The sequence below is a fragment of the Equus asinus genome, chromosome 29 (genome assembly GCF_041296235.1).
Source record: "Equus asinus isolate D_3611 breed Donkey chromosome 29, EquAss-T2T_v2, whole genome shotgun sequence".
In the NCBI taxonomy this organism is placed as follows: Eukaryota; Metazoa; Chordata; class Mammalia; order Perissodactyla; family Equidae; genus Equus; species Equus asinus.
This window is the reverse complement of record NC_091818.1, coordinates 30,422,927-30,443,732: the sequence shown is the minus strand read 5'-3', so window position 1 is coordinate 30,443,732 and position 20,806 is coordinate 30,422,927. Positions and strand designations below refer to the sequence as shown.

At 40.0% G+C, this 20,806-nt stretch overlaps 1 protein-coding gene across 1 annotated transcript; it reads right to left on the bottom strand.

Annotated features, from left to right (window-relative positions):
- Positions 1-572: 572 nt before the first annotated feature.
- Positions 573-20,294, bottom strand: HACD1 (3-hydroxyacyl-CoA dehydratase 1). The gene is made up of 7 exons (XM_044762149.2): positions 19,975-20,294; positions 11,524-11,641; positions 11,331-11,349; positions 11,166-11,254; positions 8,377-8,498; positions 3,421-3,599; positions 573-749 (listed from the first exon to the last, which is right to left on the bottom strand). Exons 1-7 carry the CDS (start codon positions 20,229-20,231, stop codon positions 667-669), a joined length of 867 nt encoding a protein of 288 aa, XP_044618084.1. The 5' UTR covers positions 20,232-20,294; the 3' UTR covers positions 573-666.
- Positions 20,295-20,806: the final 512 nt, after the last annotated feature.

Sequence of the window (20,806 nt, the reverse complement as noted above, 5' to 3'; positions counted from 1 at the left end):
AAAAATAAATTTGCTTAATGGTATAGGTAATTTCAATGGCCTAGACATATGTTCAAAGAATATTTTACAATTCTGACATCTACTTGAATATTTTTGGTTTTTTATATGGCTGCCTTACCTATATCAAAAGTGTTACCATAGCAAATTATGTCCATGCTTCCAAATTTATAAATCAAAAATGCTCCCTTATAACTTGAAAGAAATAGATCTTGGGTTCAAGAAATACCAATACATTATTAACAAGTTATCATAACTCTGTATTTACCTTCATTTATAAATACCACACAAATATCACTGGCAGGGATCATAATGTGAAATCATTAAACTAATTTCTAAATATTGATTTAAAAAGCTAGCGCATTCGCTGCAAAAGAATTTAGTGAAACTAAAAAAAGCAAAAGTTTTTTTCCAAGTAATCTACCCAATTATTTTCTTAATGATCCTCATCTACCCAGGAGTTGATAATAAATACTTGCACAGTTCTTGTAGAAAACAGACCTAGTACAATGCAAAGACAAATATTGGCAAATACCACGTGTCTCAAGTTATATTTTAAGAAATAATACAATCCGTCATATTTCATGAAGTTGTTTATTCTTGTTATTAAAACTTGGACTCAAGTGATCCTGATTGTTCTGGAAAAAGCACCGTGTTTGTAGGGATCATTTAATCATCCTTTTCTACAATCACCTCTCCGTGAAGCACCTTTCTTCTTTGACGTAACATATGAAAATAGAGTTGTGGAAACACTTAACAGAAAAAAGAAAACAAAGAAAGATGAGTTATTGTTGGAAATTACTTACATTCAAAATCTCTTAAATGTGGCAAACTCTGAGAGCGAGCACATCACATAGCACCACCATCCCCAAATATTTACAGAGCCCAGGGTAGGAGTACAAATGGAAGCCCATATACCATATACCTAAATATTTTAATGCCATAAACTGGGGGGATTTTTTTTAGCAAACTTAAATATCTTGATAAATATACCTTCGTAATGACCTGGAAGGTCATGTTCGAATTCATAATTCTGCAACTCTTTGGAATACTGTGCCAGAACGTTCTAACACAAGGAAAGCTGCCCAGCCTGGCCCCTTCTCTCTGTTCTATCTGCCGTACTGTCCCATGAGTGGTCTCATGAACATACGTGGGGACATCCAAGCCCACACAACCCAGCTTCATCCACATGCCTCACAGATGGCTGCCCTTTGATCTCAGGGATGTGTACACTGGTGACATGGTTAACCCTCAGGAGAACAGATTGGGGAAGACAACTCTGCAGTCCCTAGATGCACCCATGCACCATTTGGGTAGCAAATTCCATGGCCCCAGGTTTCCAGAGTGTCATCTAGAAGGGAAGGGGGCCTGTGTGGAGGGTGATCGATGGAGGGCCAGAACAGGGCCCTCTAACACAGGACCCAGAGAAGCCCCTCTTGACTGGGTAAAAGGGTAGTCTGTTACATATAAACACATAAATGTGTAGGTATTAGGTCAGTTAGACAAATGGTCTTCTGCTCTGTCAAATTTGGAGAATTATTTTAACCCAATTTGAACAAGTGCTTTAAATTATAGTGTAAATGTTGGTTGATGAATAAATTAACGTCAGCTATAAACAATATAAATGTAAAAATCTCTCTGAAAATGATGAACAGAACAACCAAAATCAATGAACCTAATGACAAAACAAGCATTGACTATCTTGCTTGGGCAACTCTGGATAAGTCTTTCTAGAACTTAGCTCAAATGGAGAAAAAATGCACAGGAGATCTTGTTTTTTTAAATTTAGGTACTACCCATCTTGATAAATGTAACCACCACATGATACCTAGGGGCCTAAATATACTCAGCTCATATATACTTAAAGCTAGCTGACCGATTATTGTAAATACTTGTATAATATTCTGGGTAATTTAGTAGAAGTATGGGCTTGAGTTCAAATCCTGACCTTACTTATCAACTGGGTGATTTTTAAGCAATTCACTTAACCTCTCTAATCTGTAATGTCCTCATTGATAAATGAGAACGAACAGCACTTCTTCTGACTATTAAAATAAGTACTCAAAAATACGTATAATTAGCAAAGGATTTAATAAGCAAAGTAAAATTAGTTGTTATTACTGCTACTACTAACAATCAAGTGGAAAACATCCCCCTAGCTGACTTTCCTCCAGCAAGTGAGACTCTCAGGTGACTGTCAGCCTGGTGAACTGAGAAGCTGCTACTGGCATAGGTAGAGTCTACGTCTCCCAGGACACCTGAAAACACACAGTCAAAAGTTACTGGTTTGATGGTTTCAAACCATGATCTGCTGGGCCCTGGGTTTCCGTGGAGATGCCTCAGTGGTCATGAGGAAGAGGGGGACCCAAGACCGGAACCTGCAACTATGATATGACAGACGCTGAAGCAAGGTCTGCCACTGCTCAAGGCATGTTGCCATTCACTAGATGCTGGGATACGCGGAGCGTATAAACAAGTGCAGTAGGTACACCACTCCTTAACCCTCCTGCACTGGTTCCAGGGGATAATCGGAGTAGTCAGGCTGAAAGGGTAGAAGATGAGAGGAATAAAATCACTATTTGATGGTCAAGTCAACTTTCATTTTGGAGAAGCTTAAAAGTTGGAGGCCTCAAGGGACTGGTCAAGTTTTATGCTCATCCCCTTTAGATGAAGTAGTTTATATGATGTCAAATGCAGATTTCAGATTCTATAAACTTTTCTGATTTCCTTTTTTCCCCCACTGACATCAGAGTCTCTAATTTTACTGAGAAGGGTCAATAACAGCCTTACTTGACCTTGATATTTCCTGCTAGTGACTACCAAAATTTGACCTAAAAATATATCACTATTAGGGTCTAAACGAAGTGAGTAAAGCCTCATCAATTCACTGCAACTACTGAAAGATGAGGAGAAATCAGGGAAGAGGCGGAACTATCCAAAATATTTAAAGAAAACCAGCTTCATTATTTCCTAGTACACAGAACAATACACACACACTAAAAAGTACTCTAGATGATTTTTCCAAATATATGCTTAATGAATAGATAGAAATGACCTGAAATTTTCTTGGATAAAATGTTTATATTCAGATCCATAATTCTAAATGCTTGCAAATAGTTCACTGATGCATGCTTTATTTTTCCTTTAAGAAATAAATCACACTAAGCTTATTTTTAAGTGATTTTGAAAAGGCAATCTTCTGTGTATTAATTTACTTACCTCTTTTCTCATAACTAAGAAAAAAGTCTTTTTTGACTCACTCTTCAATTATTTCAAATTATGACTACATGAGGGATTGAATGGAGGTTCTGATCTCTCTGTAAGCTGTATTTCTCCTTGCTTATTAAACCAGCTTATTACACTATCTTCCCAAAAACTTTCATAGCATACGCTAAATCAAAGTATTAATAAATACACACTTACATGGTATATATGAGGCCATGGTTATAAGAAGAAAATAATAGTAGTCAAAAGAGACATTGTATTTATTAGGAAGTCTTATTGAAAACATTCCCGTTTTCTTCACATATGGTAAGGCAGCGTATATCGTAAGAAGTTCACCAGCAACTCCGACAGGATATAAGATGATAAAAAAAGTATATCTGGAGAAAGAAAAACCTCAGAGAATTATTTTTCTAGAATAACGACTGGATTTTATATCATGGTTCTTTTGCTACTACTGTATTTAAACTCAAAAATTCTCCTTCCTATACATATTTACAATAACCTCACATACGGTGAATTTCTTTTTACTTCAATCATTTGCTCATTAATTTAATTATCATTCTTTTTTCTCATGGCAGTTTCTATTTTAAACAGCAAGATCTTAATAAAATAAATAGTCAATTTACTTTACAGAACTGAAATAATTGTATATATTTAAGAAATGTATATGCAGTTTTTTAAGTATTGTAAAGTATGTAAGTATTGTTAATATTGCATTGTATTGTGAAGAATATGTTAGTATTGTAAGGTATTGTAAAGGAAACTTCTTTGACACCTGGAATCATAACTGATTTTTTTCCCTGCAGGTCATCACTGATTGATCAAATGCTGAGATTTCAAAGACCAGTGATGATCCTATATTATATTTAAATCTTGAAATTACCACAGTAGTTGTCTGGGGGCGTCTGGAAAACCCTTTGTGGTTACTAATTAAAAGAGAATTACTATTTCAGAAAACCGCTAATACTACCTAAGGCATCAGTAACTACTAATGAATATATCCTCTAAAACTGCTTTCATAACAAAACAAGTAAGACAAGTTGCTTCCCGAATTCCCACTTTAAAGGAACAGCTTGCTTTAAATAGAGCTGAGGAAATTCTATTCAAAATCCAAAATCACAGTGTGTTCATTTGGATCGTGGCAAGTTCTCTAACACAGAGGAGGCCAGGCACCTACAGTTTCAGAACACTCTGCAAGTGTCTACTGGTCTCCAGCAGGAAGAACCTCATCGACCCAAAGTAAGGACATTTCTCCATTAAAAAAAAATCATTTTTCTCCAAGTCATTTAGTACATAATGGTAACTACAGAAAATTAACGTCAAAATTTTGGTGGGAAAAGAAAGAAATCAAATTAATCCATATTTCATTTAATCACTTTGTTGGCATTATGAAATACTTGTAAAGAAAAGTTAAATTTGTTGATATGGCAGAAGCTTGGAGACAACTTAAAAATCACCTTATTCCTGTACGCCAAGGACACACAGGATAAGACATAGTGGAGGGGGACAGAATTATTTGCCAAAATAGATTAACTGGGAAAGAAAGAAAAATGATCCTTTTACTGTCCCTGTTTACCTCTCCTTGCCTTGGGTATATCACCTGCTTTCTTACCAGTCTTCTGTAGTTACTTGTATATCATTTAAATCAATCTTTCCTAATCTTAATTTCCTATCTCAGGGGGCCAGCCCCACAGCTGGGCAGCTCTGCTTTGGGGGCTGGGGTTCACTGGTTCAGAGCCTAGGCACAGACCTACGCACCACTCATCAAGCCACGCTGTGGCAACATCCCAAACAGAAGAACTAGAATGACCTACAACTAGGATATGCAACTATGTACTGAGGCTTTGGGGAGGAAAAAAATAAGAGGAAGACTGGCAACAGATGTTAGCTCAGGGCCAATCTTCCTCACCAAAAAACATACCTTAAAAAAATTTTTCTATCTCAATTTAAAATCACATAACTGAACATTTTATACTCCCTCTTCAAGTAAAACATTCAAACTAATCTTAATGGTTTTTTAGCTTTCTATCACTCTCAGAGATTTTTTGGTAGCATTGTTTTTTAAAAGAAAAAAAAATACCACTCCTAGAATAAATTAGTTTAAAGCCTTAAAGACAGCGATTATTTTTAGTGAAACGGGAACGAATTATATAATTTATTTGACTGTATTTGCACTTTAAAAAGATTGCATGTCACTAACTCTGAGTTTTGATGGCATTCACAAAAAGCTATAATATTTATATTTCCCTAATTGTCACCTAAAATTTTTTTGAAGGGAATGCATTTTTGAAATTCAAATGGAAAGCAATATGAAAATATAACAACATACGATTACCTATCCAGTGGACTTTTCTAGGAACACTTCTAACATATAAATAGAATCAAAGGAAATTCAAATCGTCACAGGAGGCCAACTATTTATAAACAAGAAGCCATTTCTAAAGTGAAGTTTTATTTGAGAACAATAGCTTCAACATTTGAACATAAAGGCAAATACGATTTTATGTTATTTAGTGGGGTTGGCAAATATATACAGACGGTTGGGATCTTTAAGATATTTGACGTGAAATATAATTATTCTTGATTATGATTAACTGCCATGATGTATTATGCTAACAAGTACATTTCTAAGTTGAAAGATTTTATAATACTTTGTTTTAATTTTAAGGCAATGGACAAAACATTTCTAAACAGCAAATTTAAGCATGCAATGGCAGTTTTTAACTTTTCCAGAAATTCAAAACATGCCAACGCATTCCACAAGGCAGACGAAGCATTAACGACCATTATATTCCAAAACAAATTTTATAAATACAGCACATGTAAAGAGACTATATTATGAATTAGTATGTTTAAAGGTGCTAGAGTTCCAGAAGACTGAGGTCATGCAAAACGGCAGTGAGAGGCACACCAGGACCAGAGTCTAGCTACATTCCAAACCACCCACCCGGTGAAAGGCTCAATCACTAAGTGAGTATGTTTTCAGGTACAATAAGAATAAAACCAACCAAACACATATAAATGGCAGTGCACCCTGCTTATGACAGACTGTATGTTTAAGCTCAAATTATAATTTTAAGGCATTTTATTATACACAGAATGGTAAGCCATGAATGTCTAAAAAGGAGCTAGAGAATATAGAAAAGTCTTAAAGAATATATATCACAAGAGTACTAATCCTTGTGCAGAGGGATTATAAGCAATGTAAAAGGTTTTTTTTCTTTTTGATTTATATATTTTATTATATTAGAAAGTATAATATATGACATAAAAAATTAATCACATAAGAAAAAGTGTTAGGTTTTGAATATATGGGATCAAAAACAAATCTGACACTAGCTAAGGATTATCCTCAAACAAGTTAGGAATGTATGAACATAAAAATCCAGTTTAAAAAAGAGAAATATGGATATTGCATTGTTTCTAACATCTAAAAGCATTAGTTATAATATTAGAAACTGGAAACTAACTCCCAGCGACAGAGAACTAATTCAGTCACACTATGGAATATGGTGCAGCATTAAGAGTTGAAGAGCTGGATCTAAATGTACTTGTACTGATGGAAAAAAAAAAAAGAGGGGCCAGCCCAGTGGTACAACGGCTAAGTTTGCAGCTTCTGCTTTGGTGGCCCGGGGTTCGCCAGTTCAGATCCCAGGTGTGGACCTACACACCACTTGTTGAGCCAGGCTGTGGCAGGTGTCCCACATATAAAGCAGAGGAAGATGGGCACAGATGTTAGCTCAGGGCCAGTCTTCCTCAGCAAAAAGAGGGGGATTGGCAGTAGATGTTAGCTCAGGGCTAATCTTCCTCAAAAAATTAAAAAAAAAAAAAGAGAGCGCTCTAAGATAGAAACAAAAAGTATAATATCATCCATTTATGTCTTTAAAAACTCACATCCATGTGTTCACATGTTTGTTAATGTGAAAAACTCTGGCTGGTTAAACTCCAAACATTTTCCCTCCAGGATCAGGTAGAAGAACAAACAGGAACTTTCTGTGTTTATTCTATAGACTTCTGTACTGTTTGAGGTTTTCATAATGAAAACATACTATGTCCATAATTTAATGAAAAATTTAAGGAATGAAAACATTGTCGAGCCCTTTTATCCTACGTATATGGGACAGGCGTACACGGGGTAGACGCATACGGGGTAGACGTGTATGACACCGACGTATATGGGATGGATGTCTCCTATCCCAACCGTCTCCTTGCCCTTCTCACCAACTGGCATTTCGCATGCCTGTTAGTTTTTTTATCTTTTGTCTCCTCCATCTTGAGAGGACAGAGACTTTGTTGTGTTCATACCCGTGTCTCAGGTACACAGTAGGTGCACAGTGTATGTGATTGCTATTATTGTTATTGCAACTCTAAGTACAGCAAAGAGAATGAAAGGAACGAATCTATGCTGGTCTGTGATTTGTTCTCTAAAGAGCAGTCTCGTTTCCATAATAAGTGCAAAACATCAGCTGCCCAAAGAACTCAAACTTCAAAAAGAATAGAGTGGGGGGGGGGGGGTTTGGGGAGATAAAGCAGAAAAAAAAAAAGGAAGATTGGCAACAGTTGTCAGCCCAGGTGCCAATCCATAAAAAAAAAAAAAAGAATAGAATTTCTTTTGCTTTAAAACTTGTTGCTTTAGGATAGATATACGTAGAAACCTTGAAATATAAATTCTGTCCACATTCCAAATAATATTATTGCAAATAAGTACGACTTTTAAAAATGTCTGTCTCTGCTACTAACACACACAAGAAAAGTTAACACTGTACATATAAGATACAAAAAATTGTGGACCCTGGATTGAATATTAAAATAATTTAAATCAATCAGACACAATGCCATGTTTTTGGCACAGAATTTAATATAATTCCAAAAATGTCTAATTTGCTTTAAAGAAAAATAAATGACCAATTTAGAGATTAAGGATACTCATATATCTGTCTTGCCTTGATTTCACTAAAAATATGTAGTAATGTGATTCCTCTCTGATCATTAAATTAAGTCTCTAGAACGCAAGTTATAACACCGCTAAGAACCAAGACAACAGCAGCCTGGCATCATGGGGCTAAGACACAAATTTAATTCTCTGGTGTTAGCTCAGCACACAAAATCCGCATGCACAGGACCGTGAGAAACTAAACTGCAAGACATCGCCACCTGGCCCATTTAATGAAGTATGGCAAGTGGTCGAGAAGACTGAATGTGTAGAAGGAATAGCGAGTGATCTCTGTCACAGTCCACGCGACCAGAAAGAGCACCACACTCTCCTCATTCTGGATCTGCAGAATCACAGAGAAATCCACAGTGCTGACTGAGTTTACCATTAAACTTATTTTTCCGTGAAGATATGTTATTGTAACTATTTATTATGAGTCTTTACTATAATGAAATGTTGGGGTTAGCAGGTGCAATACAGAAAACAATGCAGTCACCATTATATAATTCATTATAAACACACAACTTAAATACGTCCTAAGCACAGGGATGGTCAGATTTCTACTGGTTTCTCAGTCTCACCCTTCACTCCAGCCAATAACTCAGCCATCCCAGGGCAACATCACCCCCTCAAAACCAGCACAGGAACAGTCCGACCCTCCGCCTTTCTATCAGTCATCAGAACACGCCCATTCTACTGTGGCACTAACTCTTGAATCTGCCCACTTGTTTGGGTCTACTCCCACTATTTAATTAACCATCTCTGATCTAGACTACTGTAACAGCTGCCTAAATGGTCTCTCCATGCTTTATTCTCTTCACAGGTGGAAGTGTTCTCTTAAAAGCAAACCAAAGAAACAAACAGAAATCAAATTGGAAGCAGCCAATCCTGTGATTTAAAAGCTTCATTGGTTCCCCATCACTCAACAGGAGAAAAGGATAAAATCCTACCACCAGAGCATATGTGTTCAGGGTTCTCTACAATCCACGCTCAGAAATCTCTCCAATTTCATCTACAATCACTTGTCCGTCCCCGTCAGCGCCACCTCCCCGCCTCCCCCCCACCCCGGTGACACTGAACTTCCCGTTATTTCTAGAAAATGCTCTGAATGCTTAGGTCTTTACATATGCTATTCCCTCTAATTAGAATGTTACTCCTTTATGACCTCCCACAGAAAACCCTTTCTCATCTTTTAAGATGCAGCTAAAAGATCATGCCTTCTGGAAAACTCTTCCCAAACCCATCCTCTCACTCTGAGCTGTTAATTGCTCATCTTCCTTGTTCTCACAGTACTTTGTTCATATCCGTATTACAACACTTGCCCATCTGTACTACAATTTCATATAAATAATTTAAAATAAATCCATTTCTATCTTCCTTCCTCAGGGGAGCCTTGCTTGACTCCCTAGGTCAGGCTAAGCCCCTAGGCAGACTGCAATGCACACTGGTCTCTTGTTTCAGAGCACTAACACTAACATAAAATAACAAGTATTGGTGCAAACTCCTTGTTCAGCATCTCTGCCAACTGTAGGCTCCACAGGGCAGGAACCTTGGTTGTATTATTAAGAGCCAGATCCTCAGCACGGTGTTAGGCAGAGAACAAGTGTGCAATTAGTATCTGCTGTAAGACTCAACATCCGTGTGACTGCCCTCACTCCCCAACAGCCAGAACATTTGTAGCTGGGATGCCTTATTCATTTTTGTAAATCCAGAAATTAGCACAGTGCCAGGTGTATAGAACGCACTCAATAAAGCGTTGAATTAATTAACGAGTGGCGGACAGGCGTCAACAGGAAATCACCGTTGGAGAGAACCAATAATAAGAAGGCAGAGGCCCTCTGGAGGATAAAAGAGCAGATGGATCTCTTTCCTGTTGGGGACCAGCCACTCTCTAGCTTCTCTTAAATTCCTTTTCTTCAGTTATGTCTGGCCACCCTGCCTGTGTCTCTCTCGTTCCTCCGTCTTCAGATTCTCCATGGTCCTGGCCCAGCTACTATATTCATTCACTGTCTGGAATAGTCTCTTTTATTCTGTGAATGTTGGACTCCTGCTTTTAAACTCCTGGGCCATCTGAATAAAACACTTGGCCCTCCACATGGCAGTGTCCACTGCTATCTGTAGGGCAGTCGCTGGTTAGAGAGCAAGTGAATCAAGTAAGTTGAGTGAAAGATACTAGTCAAGAGGGCTAAAGTGTAGACTAGTAGAAGGGCAGAAGGTCAGCAATCTGTCCCCACGCAGACAGGAGGCCAGCGAGTCTAGCAGGCAATGAAAGGGCGGTTAGGTATCGCTCCCAGCAGAGAGGAGACAAGAAGGCATCTGAGGCATGGAAAGGAGGCCAGAGATCTGTCCTCACCTAGACAGAAGCCCCCGGAGGCTGTCAAGAAGGTCAGAAGGGCCCATCTGGGAAATGCTTCTGTCATGGTTTTAAAAGGCCCAATGACTTGACAAACAAGCACGGTGTTTGTTTGTCTAAAAGAGTTTAAGCCATTAATTAGATTCAGGTCTATCTCCTGTCATGCCTCAATAAATAACATGTTTATTTTTCCCTAAGTTCCTTAACCCTTCTAACTTTTAAATTCATCTTCCCATCTGTTCGGATCTACAGAACTACATTTACTTTTTATGTCTGTTGCTACAATACTTAGTGCGAAATGAGGAAGATTAAACTGTTTATACTGACAATTTCAATTACATAACCAAACAGAATACTCATAACTGCAACAAAAAAAATTTTCAGTTAACTATTTGACAGAATATGAATATTAATCTTAAAAATTGGAAAACACCAGAGGAGAGTATATTGTGGATATTAAGTGCCAATATTTGGTTTTGTGTGTGTTTCAAAATCATTCTACTAATACATTAAGTCAATGTACAATCACACTTAAATCCAAACCCAACTCTTTTTATCCATGGTTATGCTTCCTGAAATACACCAATGTTAATATTTTCGATTCCGATTAATAAAAAAGCTTTCCTGTGGGCTTGAGAACATGTTCGTGTCACTTACTGGTTTTATACTGTGAGTAATGAGCCACACCATAAAGATTCTTGAACTCACTTGGACCCCAGCCACGAGCACAGAAGTAGGCACAATTCCTTAAAGAGAAAAACAAGTCAACCATGGCCAGAAACACAATTTACACCAAGAATAAAAATTAAATCAAAAACTCACCAATTAAACAGTGGACTATCTGTAAGCAAACAGAAAAAAATCACAAGTCAATAGCGTACAACATAGAATAAATGCCTGTTAACATTGGTTTTAAATGAGTCTGTAGGTGGTATGTAATCAGCAAAATAAGACATTTTGCTCAAAAAATAAATACTACTACAACAATAGAAAAACAGCATCATTGAAAACTTACCTCAAGTAAGGCAAATGTCTGGAAAAATTTAAGTGTCTTCTGAATACTTCTATATAAACCTTTGTGTGTTCCTTTTTCCATATAAAAACGTACCATAGCAATAGCTAGAACCAACCACCTGGAAAAAATAAAAGTATTTTATAAAGTTCTATCAAGATGAACACCACTAATCTTCCTGAAAAGAAATGCCATAATTTACATAGTAGTAACATGCATGTTTTATTATGCTCTCAGTTCCTAGTTCTGTTTTAAAAACCCACAGGAAGAAATGAAAACATTATTTTTACACTGACTTTTCAAGAAGATGAGCAGAACCTATTCGAGACCAACAACAAACAAATGTCAAACCATGTCTGTCCACCGCATTTTTGGTTTCAGCAGATAAACTGACAGACTGAAGAAATCATATTTATGTACCAAAAATGAAGTTTTTACAATGCATTTCATAATTATGTAAAGATTTCTTAAGGTAAAAAGCTGTGTGTGTATAAATATGTACTTTATAGAAACACAGAGTATATAATTATATGTAATTACAAGTAAAAGTCTTTAATAAGAATCAATTAATATTTTTATAATTTTCACTAAATAAAAACAATTGTTGTGCCATAGAAGGAATGCATATAGAAGGTTAGACATGGGCCTGCTTTCAAAGAGCATGTTTTAGAAAAAGAAAAAATGCCTAAGCCCTCCCTTTTCAACATACACATGCACATTAAATACAGATTCTGTTGTGGGTTAACGGTACTTCAAATACAAGCCACCCCGTGGAGCCCAGCTTTCTCACCCCACCACTCAGTCTCCAAGAGTCACTGATGAGAGGTCATTTTTTTCCAGTTTTCCTCACAATTACAAAAGCACTTGTAAGTTTAAAAAGTTGTGTCATCTGTAACTTTTCAAAATCTTTAATAATACACCCATGGAAACGAGTAGCTACCTCAGACTTCGAAAATCAGTGGTCTCCGAAGTGTCTACTTAAATGGATGTATGAATTATAAAATGATGAAATGATGATACAGTTGTAAGTTGGGAGAGAACACTCATAAAATAGGCGAATGGCTCAAAGATTCCTGCAAAGAAACTACTGAATGAATATGACAGAAGTGAGAGCTCAGGAGAACAGGAAGAACATGGCAGAATGATATGTCTGCTCTGGGAACGTCAGCTCCTCCTCAGCACATGATGAGGGGAAGACAATGACTTTCTCATGAGATGTGACAAGAAGTCAGGTGAATGTCTGAAACTAGGATGAAGACCTTTGAAATGTGGAAATAATCATGATAATAACAACAATGATAACAGTAAGTATACTTTCAGGTGCTTTCAATGTTCCAGACTCTGTTCTATATGCATATTTAATCTATTAAGATTTGATGTGCACATAACCCTATGAGGCAGCGACAACTGTTATCCAATCTTACTCTTGTGGAAAGAGGCAGAAAGAGCTCCATAGTCAGCTGGGACCTCAAACCATGACTGAGCTCAGAGTCTATGCTGTACTGGTCTGGCTCTAAGTATATATTGTGCCTTGGGATATTAACTAATCATAGTAATTCATGTATTCAAATTATAAGTAATTTTAAAAGTTATATAGTGTTACACACAAATATTTTAACTGACAGTAGTGTGTCATCAAAAAGTTTGCCAGCCACTGTTTTCTGTGAGACAATCACCATGCATAGACATCCAGCCACTTATCCTAAGTCGTAGAGGAAGTTAATGATTGAAGTCTTCTAACGCCTATGGATGCTCCCTTTCCACCTCACCATGGCTTTCCTGGATTCAGCTGATGGTGTCCTCCCGCACGAGAGCCAACACCAAATTCTGTGCTGGGCTAATGTGGCAGTGCTAATCTGGATAATGTTTTAGGTACCTTCCGGGTTTAAAATGTTATGATTTCATTATCCTCAATTCCAAGTCCCTATACTACTTCTAAGAAGAAAACAAAAAGCTTAATAAAATGTTTTAATTCACATTTTCCATTCACTTGCCTTTTTTTAAGGCAAATCCAAATCAGATTTTTACAAAAGATCAATTTGAGCGATAATTATTAACCTACCAAAGAATTCATCAAAGAATTCATTTAGATGGCAAGTTTTCTACATTTTTAAATAGGAGTATATAAAAATCTATGCATCATAACATTTTAACAAATTGTACCCTTGATCCATAGGTGGCAGTATTGTACCAACTGGTACAGTGTTATGATACTATCAATCACCAGCTTGTTCGAAATTAACACTCTGGCGTTAGAAAGGACCATGCAACCACCCATGCTAAGGAATCATCTGTTTTTCAGTAAATATGAGCAGTAGCTAATCTGAATTAATCTGCGCTCACTTCCTAAACCCACCATCACAAGGGGTGACAAAGTTTCTCGTACAGGCTCTACGTTTAACTAACTGGATTTCCTACATCCATAAGTTTAGTAAAACTGTGATTTAAAAAAAAGATCCCGAATGCAGTTGGAGCTTCTGCAATTAGGAATTCTTTTCCAGAAAGTTCTGTTTTTAAAAAATATGCCAGAGCTATTAATTATTCAAATATAAGCCCAGATACACTCAGTCCTTGATAAAATACTCTGTTTGGAAAATATAAACATGTGCTCCATATGTAGAAGATAGCTTGCTTAACTCATTTATTTATTCATTCATTGCCAGGTTCTGTGCTATATGCTGGGGAATTAGAAACAGGACAGAATCCTGGCCTCAAGAAACTCTTAAATTACTAAGTGGAGACAAGAGATATATGCCATAACTTACTAAACACAGGGGCCTTCTCCTCAGGCCCCTACGGCTCCGATGACACTGAAACCCTTATCAAAGGAGGGGATCTTTCTTCCAGCTGTCTACTGGTGCTTCTTTTTCTCCTAAGATTTCTTGGAGACCACCTGCTCCCTGAAGAACTTGGTTATACACCTCCTTTTATAAATTTCAATAGTGCGTTTTAAATTTTTATTATAAACAACTTCTTATATATACAAAGGTATAGAGAATGGTATAATGAATCCCCATGTGCCCATTACCCAGCTTCACCCATTATCATTTTATGACAATCCTGTTTCATCCAAACCTCTATTCACTTCTTTTCCTACCACCTCCCGTCCCCTGATTATTTTGAATCAAATCTCATACATCCTATAATATGATTCATAAACGCTTAGTTATTTATCTCTAAAAGGATTACTTTTTAAAAAATTATTTTCTCGAGGTCATAATAGTTTAGAACGCTGTAATTTCAGGTGTACATTATTATTTATCAGTTTCTGTATAGATTGCATTGTGCTCACCACCAACAATCTAATTTTTACCCGACACCATATATATGTGCCCCTTTACCCCATTCGCCCCCGACCCCATCCCACAACCCCCTTCTGCTCTGGTAACCACTAATCTGTTCTCTAAAAGGATTACTTTTAATAAATATAACCGTAATACCACTATCCCATAAAAAATGTAACAGTAACTTCTTAAATCACAAAACATGGGATACAAATTTCTTCAATTGTCTCATAATTTTTTAAAATCATGATTGAAATAACGTTCATACACTGCAATTCGTTGCCATGTCTTTTATGACTCTTTTAATCTATAGATTTTCCCTCCCTCTCTCCCTCCATCCATTCATCTCTCCTTCCCTCTCTTTCTCGTGCAATTTGTCATTGAAGACAATGAGTCGTTTGTCGTGCAGAGCTACCCTCAGTCTGGGTTTGCTAATCCGATATCCACATGTCATCTATTATGTTCTTCTGTCCCCTGTATTTCCTGTACACTGATAGTTCTGGGGGCTTGATTAGATCGATTCACGTCCAAGGTAATTCATAGGCTGTGCTGTGTACTTCTCTAGGGAGCACATAGTTCCTGGCTGTCCCTCTTGTTTGTGATGTTAGCAGTCATTGATGATCACTGCCCAGATCCATTATTTCAGCAGCTATTGAAAACATTCTAATTGTATCATTTCTTCTTTATCCCTCCTTTAACCATTTGGGGGCTTGAACCAGAGATGATATTTGACGTTCTTACAATCCACACATTCATACATTGTTCACGTCTAAACTTCCTTCCTAGACTAAATTGAGACTTTCGTTTAGCAGCCAATATGTGTTTCAACTCATTGCATATAGACATTCATGCCCATAGAGTTAGGCTGAATGGTTCATAAAACAAAAAAAACAGATAAACTGGACTTCCTTAAAATTAAGGCCTTCTGCTTTTTGAGAGGGCACTGTGAAGAGCACGAAAAGAAAAGCCACAACTGGGAGAAAATATTTACAAATCACATATCTGATAAAGGACTTGTAGCCAGACTATATAAAGAATTCTCAAAACTCAATAGGAGAAAATCAAACAACTCCATCAAAAAAAATGGGCAAAATCTGAACAGACACTATACCAAAAAAGATATACAACGGCCAAGTAAACGCATCAAAAGATGCTCAGTGTCATTAGTCACTAGGGAAATGGGAATTAAAATCACAATGAGAAAACACAATCCATCCACGAGAATGTCTGAAATTACGACTGACCACACCAAGCGTCGGTGAGGACATGCAGCAAGTGGAACTCCCACTCAGTGCCTGAGGGAATGTAAAACGGTTCAACCACTTCGAAAACAGTTTGTCAGTTTCTTAAGAAATCAAGCATGTGACTACCATATGACCCAGACATTCCACTCGTAGGTATCTACCCAAGAAAGATGAAAGCACATGGCCCTACAAAGACTTGTACACAAATGCTCATCGTTTTGGCTGTCATAGCCCCAAATTGGAAAGAAATGGATCTGCTCTCCTCAGGAACAACATATATGGCTATTACTGAACATTCTGGGAAATGTATATGCCTGAACCTTGGGTCCGATGCACTAACAATTCACACTATCTATACTGGGAAAATATCTTAAATAGTTTCTCTTTCTGCACGAAGTGCATTTTTAAATTAACCACTAGGAATAGAAATTATCGTTTTTAAACATCCACTGTGTGTCAGGCACCTTGCTGAACACCTCATATCCATTACCTCTTTATTTCCTGTAATAATCTAGCAAAGTAGTTGTGTGGTTTCAATTTTACACATGAGAAAACTCATGGTAAGAGAGGTTAAGTAACTTATCTGAGGTCACCCAGCAAAAAGGGGTGAAATGTAATCTTTAATCAACACCTTCCTATACTGTTTACAGATTAAAATCCAAACAGCTTAGCAAGGCATTTAAGGCCCTGTGCAATAACAGCCCAGGCTACCCGTCCATCTTCTTTTCCCACCCTGCACTCCAGGACCATTTGTTGCATGTTTAGCAATGTCACACCTCTGTCCCCTAACTCATGTTGTTTGCATATTAAGTCCTATTAGGTCCTACTCATCCTTCAAAGCTCCGTTGAAATGCTATGATTCCCCTCACCCCCAGCGAAGCTTTCTCTGATTCTTCCTACCTGTCTGACCTGGCACCTCTGTAAGGCGCTTATTTCATCCCATCTTTCATTGCAATATACAAACGCCCCGAGCTACACTTCTTCAAGGACAGGGCCTAAAATATTTACCTTATGTCTCTCACTTGACCTAGGACAATGCACTTAATTCATACGGGCTCAAGAGGGTCTGCTGAAAAACAAAAAAAGAGAAATGCTCACTTCCCTAGTGAACAACCTATTATGAACAAGTACCATTAAAATCCTCACATCCTTTAAAGGTGTAATTCTACTCCCGGGAATTCATCCTAAACAACTAATCCAACAGAAACAAATAAAACGTCATTAGGGGCATGATTAAATCCGTTATTGTACATTGTATACTCCATACACGCTTATGTAACCATGAAAGAGCGTAATTATAAAAACTATGTAGAAATATTCAGCAGAATATTAAGTGAAAGTGGAACAAAAAACAGAGCAGATACTATAACTACGATGGTCTATAATATGTACTCATTTGATAAATACTTATTTAGTTCTTCATGGAGCTTACACTATAATGTGGGGACCACAGACAATAAGTAACAAGACTAATTAGTAAAATTCATCGTACACTTATATGGCAATAAGTGGGATGGAGAAAAATAAAGCAGGGGGAGGGGATAAGGAGCGTCGGTGTGTGGGCTGCTATTTGAATGAAGATGGCCAGGGAAGGCCTTCCTGAGAACAGAGATTTGAGTGAAAATCTGAAGGCAGGTAGATGCTCATCTGAAAGATACTAAGGAAAAATGAAAGGTCGTGCTAAGCTTATAGGATTAGGCAAATTCTTTTTTACATTTATGTGAAAATTTTCTTAAATATTATTTTATTGTTTTCAAAACTATTATGAAAAATTAACACTCCAAAGTTCTGTTAAGAGAAAAACTAAACAAGCAAGTTAAATGAAAAGACTCTCAGCTAACTCTGTGCCATCCACACCATTAAACATCTCCAACCTTATCTGCCACTATTCATGAAGTTTCCAATCAAATCAAGAGAATATGCCCCGCTTTCTTGCATCTCATGCCTATTTCCAGAATTTATCTCACCTGAAATATCTACCTTCTACACACGCAAACCCTATTCCTTCTTCAAATCTCAACACCTCTAAACAGCCTCCAAAGAGTTAGTTACACGGACTACTTCAATTTCATTTCAGTTACCCTTGCCATTAAACGGAGATGAAAATGACCAGAGACCTTCTCAAAATAGGCAAAGAGACAAGTTTCAGATAAGCAGTAATTTGCTGGGGTAGGTAGGAAGGATAGGAACACAGTGTGAGAACACAAAGGAGAGAGCGCTTAATTCTGCTCCAGTCGGGTAGGAGACCCAGAAAACTTCCAAGGTTGGCTTGGTCAGAAGTGATAGGAGGAATATGGAGGATATTATACAAAGAGAGAATGGCCTCAGCAAAGATAGAAGAGAGCCCTGAGAATAAAAATGCTTGGTGCTTTGCGGGCATAGGGAGTTACAGGAGATTTCAAATGCAATAATTAGGGGAATCAGGGAGCATATTGCAAAGGGCCTTGCGTGACAGGCAGCCTAAATCCCGTCGATTACAGTGGACCAATGGGGAGTCACTGAAGACTTTAAACTGGAGTTTTGCATTGATTTTCACTTTTTAATAGGTAACACGGCCTTCAAAAGGGAGAGTGGACTGGAAAGGGAAGGGACAGCAGATCAGTTAATAAACAGAAGGTGTTCCCAAAATGTTTCTTAACGGGATGAGACTGTCACAGAGGAGAGAGCAGTCCTTCAGCCTCCACCGTATCTAAAGGCAGCAGCGCCTGGTGGGCACTCAACTGTTCTCCAGTTGCTTTGAATATATGTTTTCTCTTTCAAGATCATAAAATTTAGTAAAGCGGAAAGCCGGGGAGTCAGCACCGCGCTGGAGTCAGACTGTCTGGGCTGAAATCCAAATCTGACACTTGCTGCTTGTGTGATCTTAGGCAAGTTACCTAACCTCTGTGTGCCTCAGTTTCCTACCTATCAAGTGTAATATCCTGGACCCCTCAAAGGACTGTAGAGGGCTAAAAACGAGATAGTACCTCTAAAGCAACCAACACAGAGCCTGGCACACAGTAAATCCTCAATAAATATTCTATTTTTCCTGAACTGTATTTGGCATTCAGATATACACTAAGCACAGAATAGTACTCAGTACTGTGTCATTTCTTAAATCTTTCTCAGTCACATTTTTCTATAAGCCCTGGAGAAAATTTAAGGTGTTAAACTTTTTCCCATTTTTACACAGGTTAACAATACTTCACCCAATCATGGGAAAATAACTTTCGGAAGAGGCAATGCAACTTAGCAACGGAAGAGCATTTTCCCAACAGGTTTTGAAAAGCAGTCCGCGCAGAAGTCACTCTGACAGCTCTCTGAAGAGCGACAGTCACTGTGTAACCTTAACTCGGAAGTCAGACTCAAAGCCAAAAATTAAAGTACAGGGTATCCGCAACAGAGCATGGGGCCATGAAGATGCTGGACACCAGGGCCTTGCTCCAACAAGGCAGGGTTTTAACGAAACCGCCCCAGGCAAGAAGCTCTAGGGCGCACGACTGCTTTAAAACGATCGTGGGGACAGATCAGTTCAGAGAACTGTGCCCGGCGCTCGGCGGCACCGGGAAGCGCGCTCCAGGGGCGGCGGCCGAGGACGCGGGATCGGGCTCCCTCGGGCTCGGGGGCGCCCGGACCCCGGCGCGCCTTCAACAGCAGCAGCAATCAGTCGCGCCCAGGGCGCCCGGGCCGCCGCCGCCTCCCCCGCAGGTCGGCCCCGCATTCCTGCCCGGGTCTATACTTAACCTCCGGCCCGCGCCCCGGGCCGCCGCGCCACGCCGGGCACCGTATTAGGCAATGCCCAGCGAGCAGGGCCCGGCCCCCCCGCCCGCCCCATTCACCCCGCCGGCCGCCGCCCCTCCCCCACGGCCCGCGCCCACCCGCCGGCGCCCCGAGCGCGGAGGGTCGGGGGGCGGCGGCGCCCGGAGGGCCCTCGGGGGCGCACGTACCCCGCGGTCATGGCGATGTTGTAGAAGGTGAGCCAGGCGGTGGCCACCCAGCCGCGGCGCCTCCGCTTGCCGGCGGCCTCCCTCTCCTCACCGGCCTCCGAGGCGCCGCCGTTGCTGCCGTCCTCCTCGCTGGACGCCATGGTGGCCGCGGTCCCAGGGGAGGTGGCAGACAGGGGAAGGGGAGTGGGCGGGGGCCCGGCCGAGCGCGCCGCCGAAGCGCCGCCGCCCGCTGCCGCCGCCTCGGTCAGGCGCCCCATGTGCCGCGCGCAGGGGGCTCGGCGCCGCCGCCCGGACGCCGGTCGCGGGGGAGGAGCGCGCGCCCCCGGCCGCCGCCCCGCCCGCCCCGCCCCCGGCCCTCGGGAGCGCGCGCCGCGCGGGGACCCGGCCGCCGGCCCGGGCGCGGGGAGCGGGGGCCCGGAGCCCCGCGTGCGATTTCAAGGCGGCGGTGCGGTTTCCGCTCCTACGGAAAACTGCTGGCCTCGCTAGCTGGGCGAGCCGCCTGTTAGGGACGCCCGGTGCCCTGGCCGCGTGCGCCTGGCTGGTGCAGGGAGTTGGGACAGACGGAACACACCTGGACGTGGCGTGGCCCTGCCCCGCCCAGCCTTTTATTAAGTCGTTTCTGGATGCGGAGACAGGTGGTGGGATCTTCCCGCCAAAGACTCATTCTTAGAAGCTTCTGGGGAAGAAGCGCCCTCTTCACCCTGTTTCACTTTTACCGGCCATAGGGGCGTGGGGCGAGGGGGCGGGGGGAGAACAATAGGATTATCCCCGTTGTGTAGGTTCCAGTGGAGCCTGTGTTCTAAGGGCATTGATTTCAGTGCAGCGCAGAATG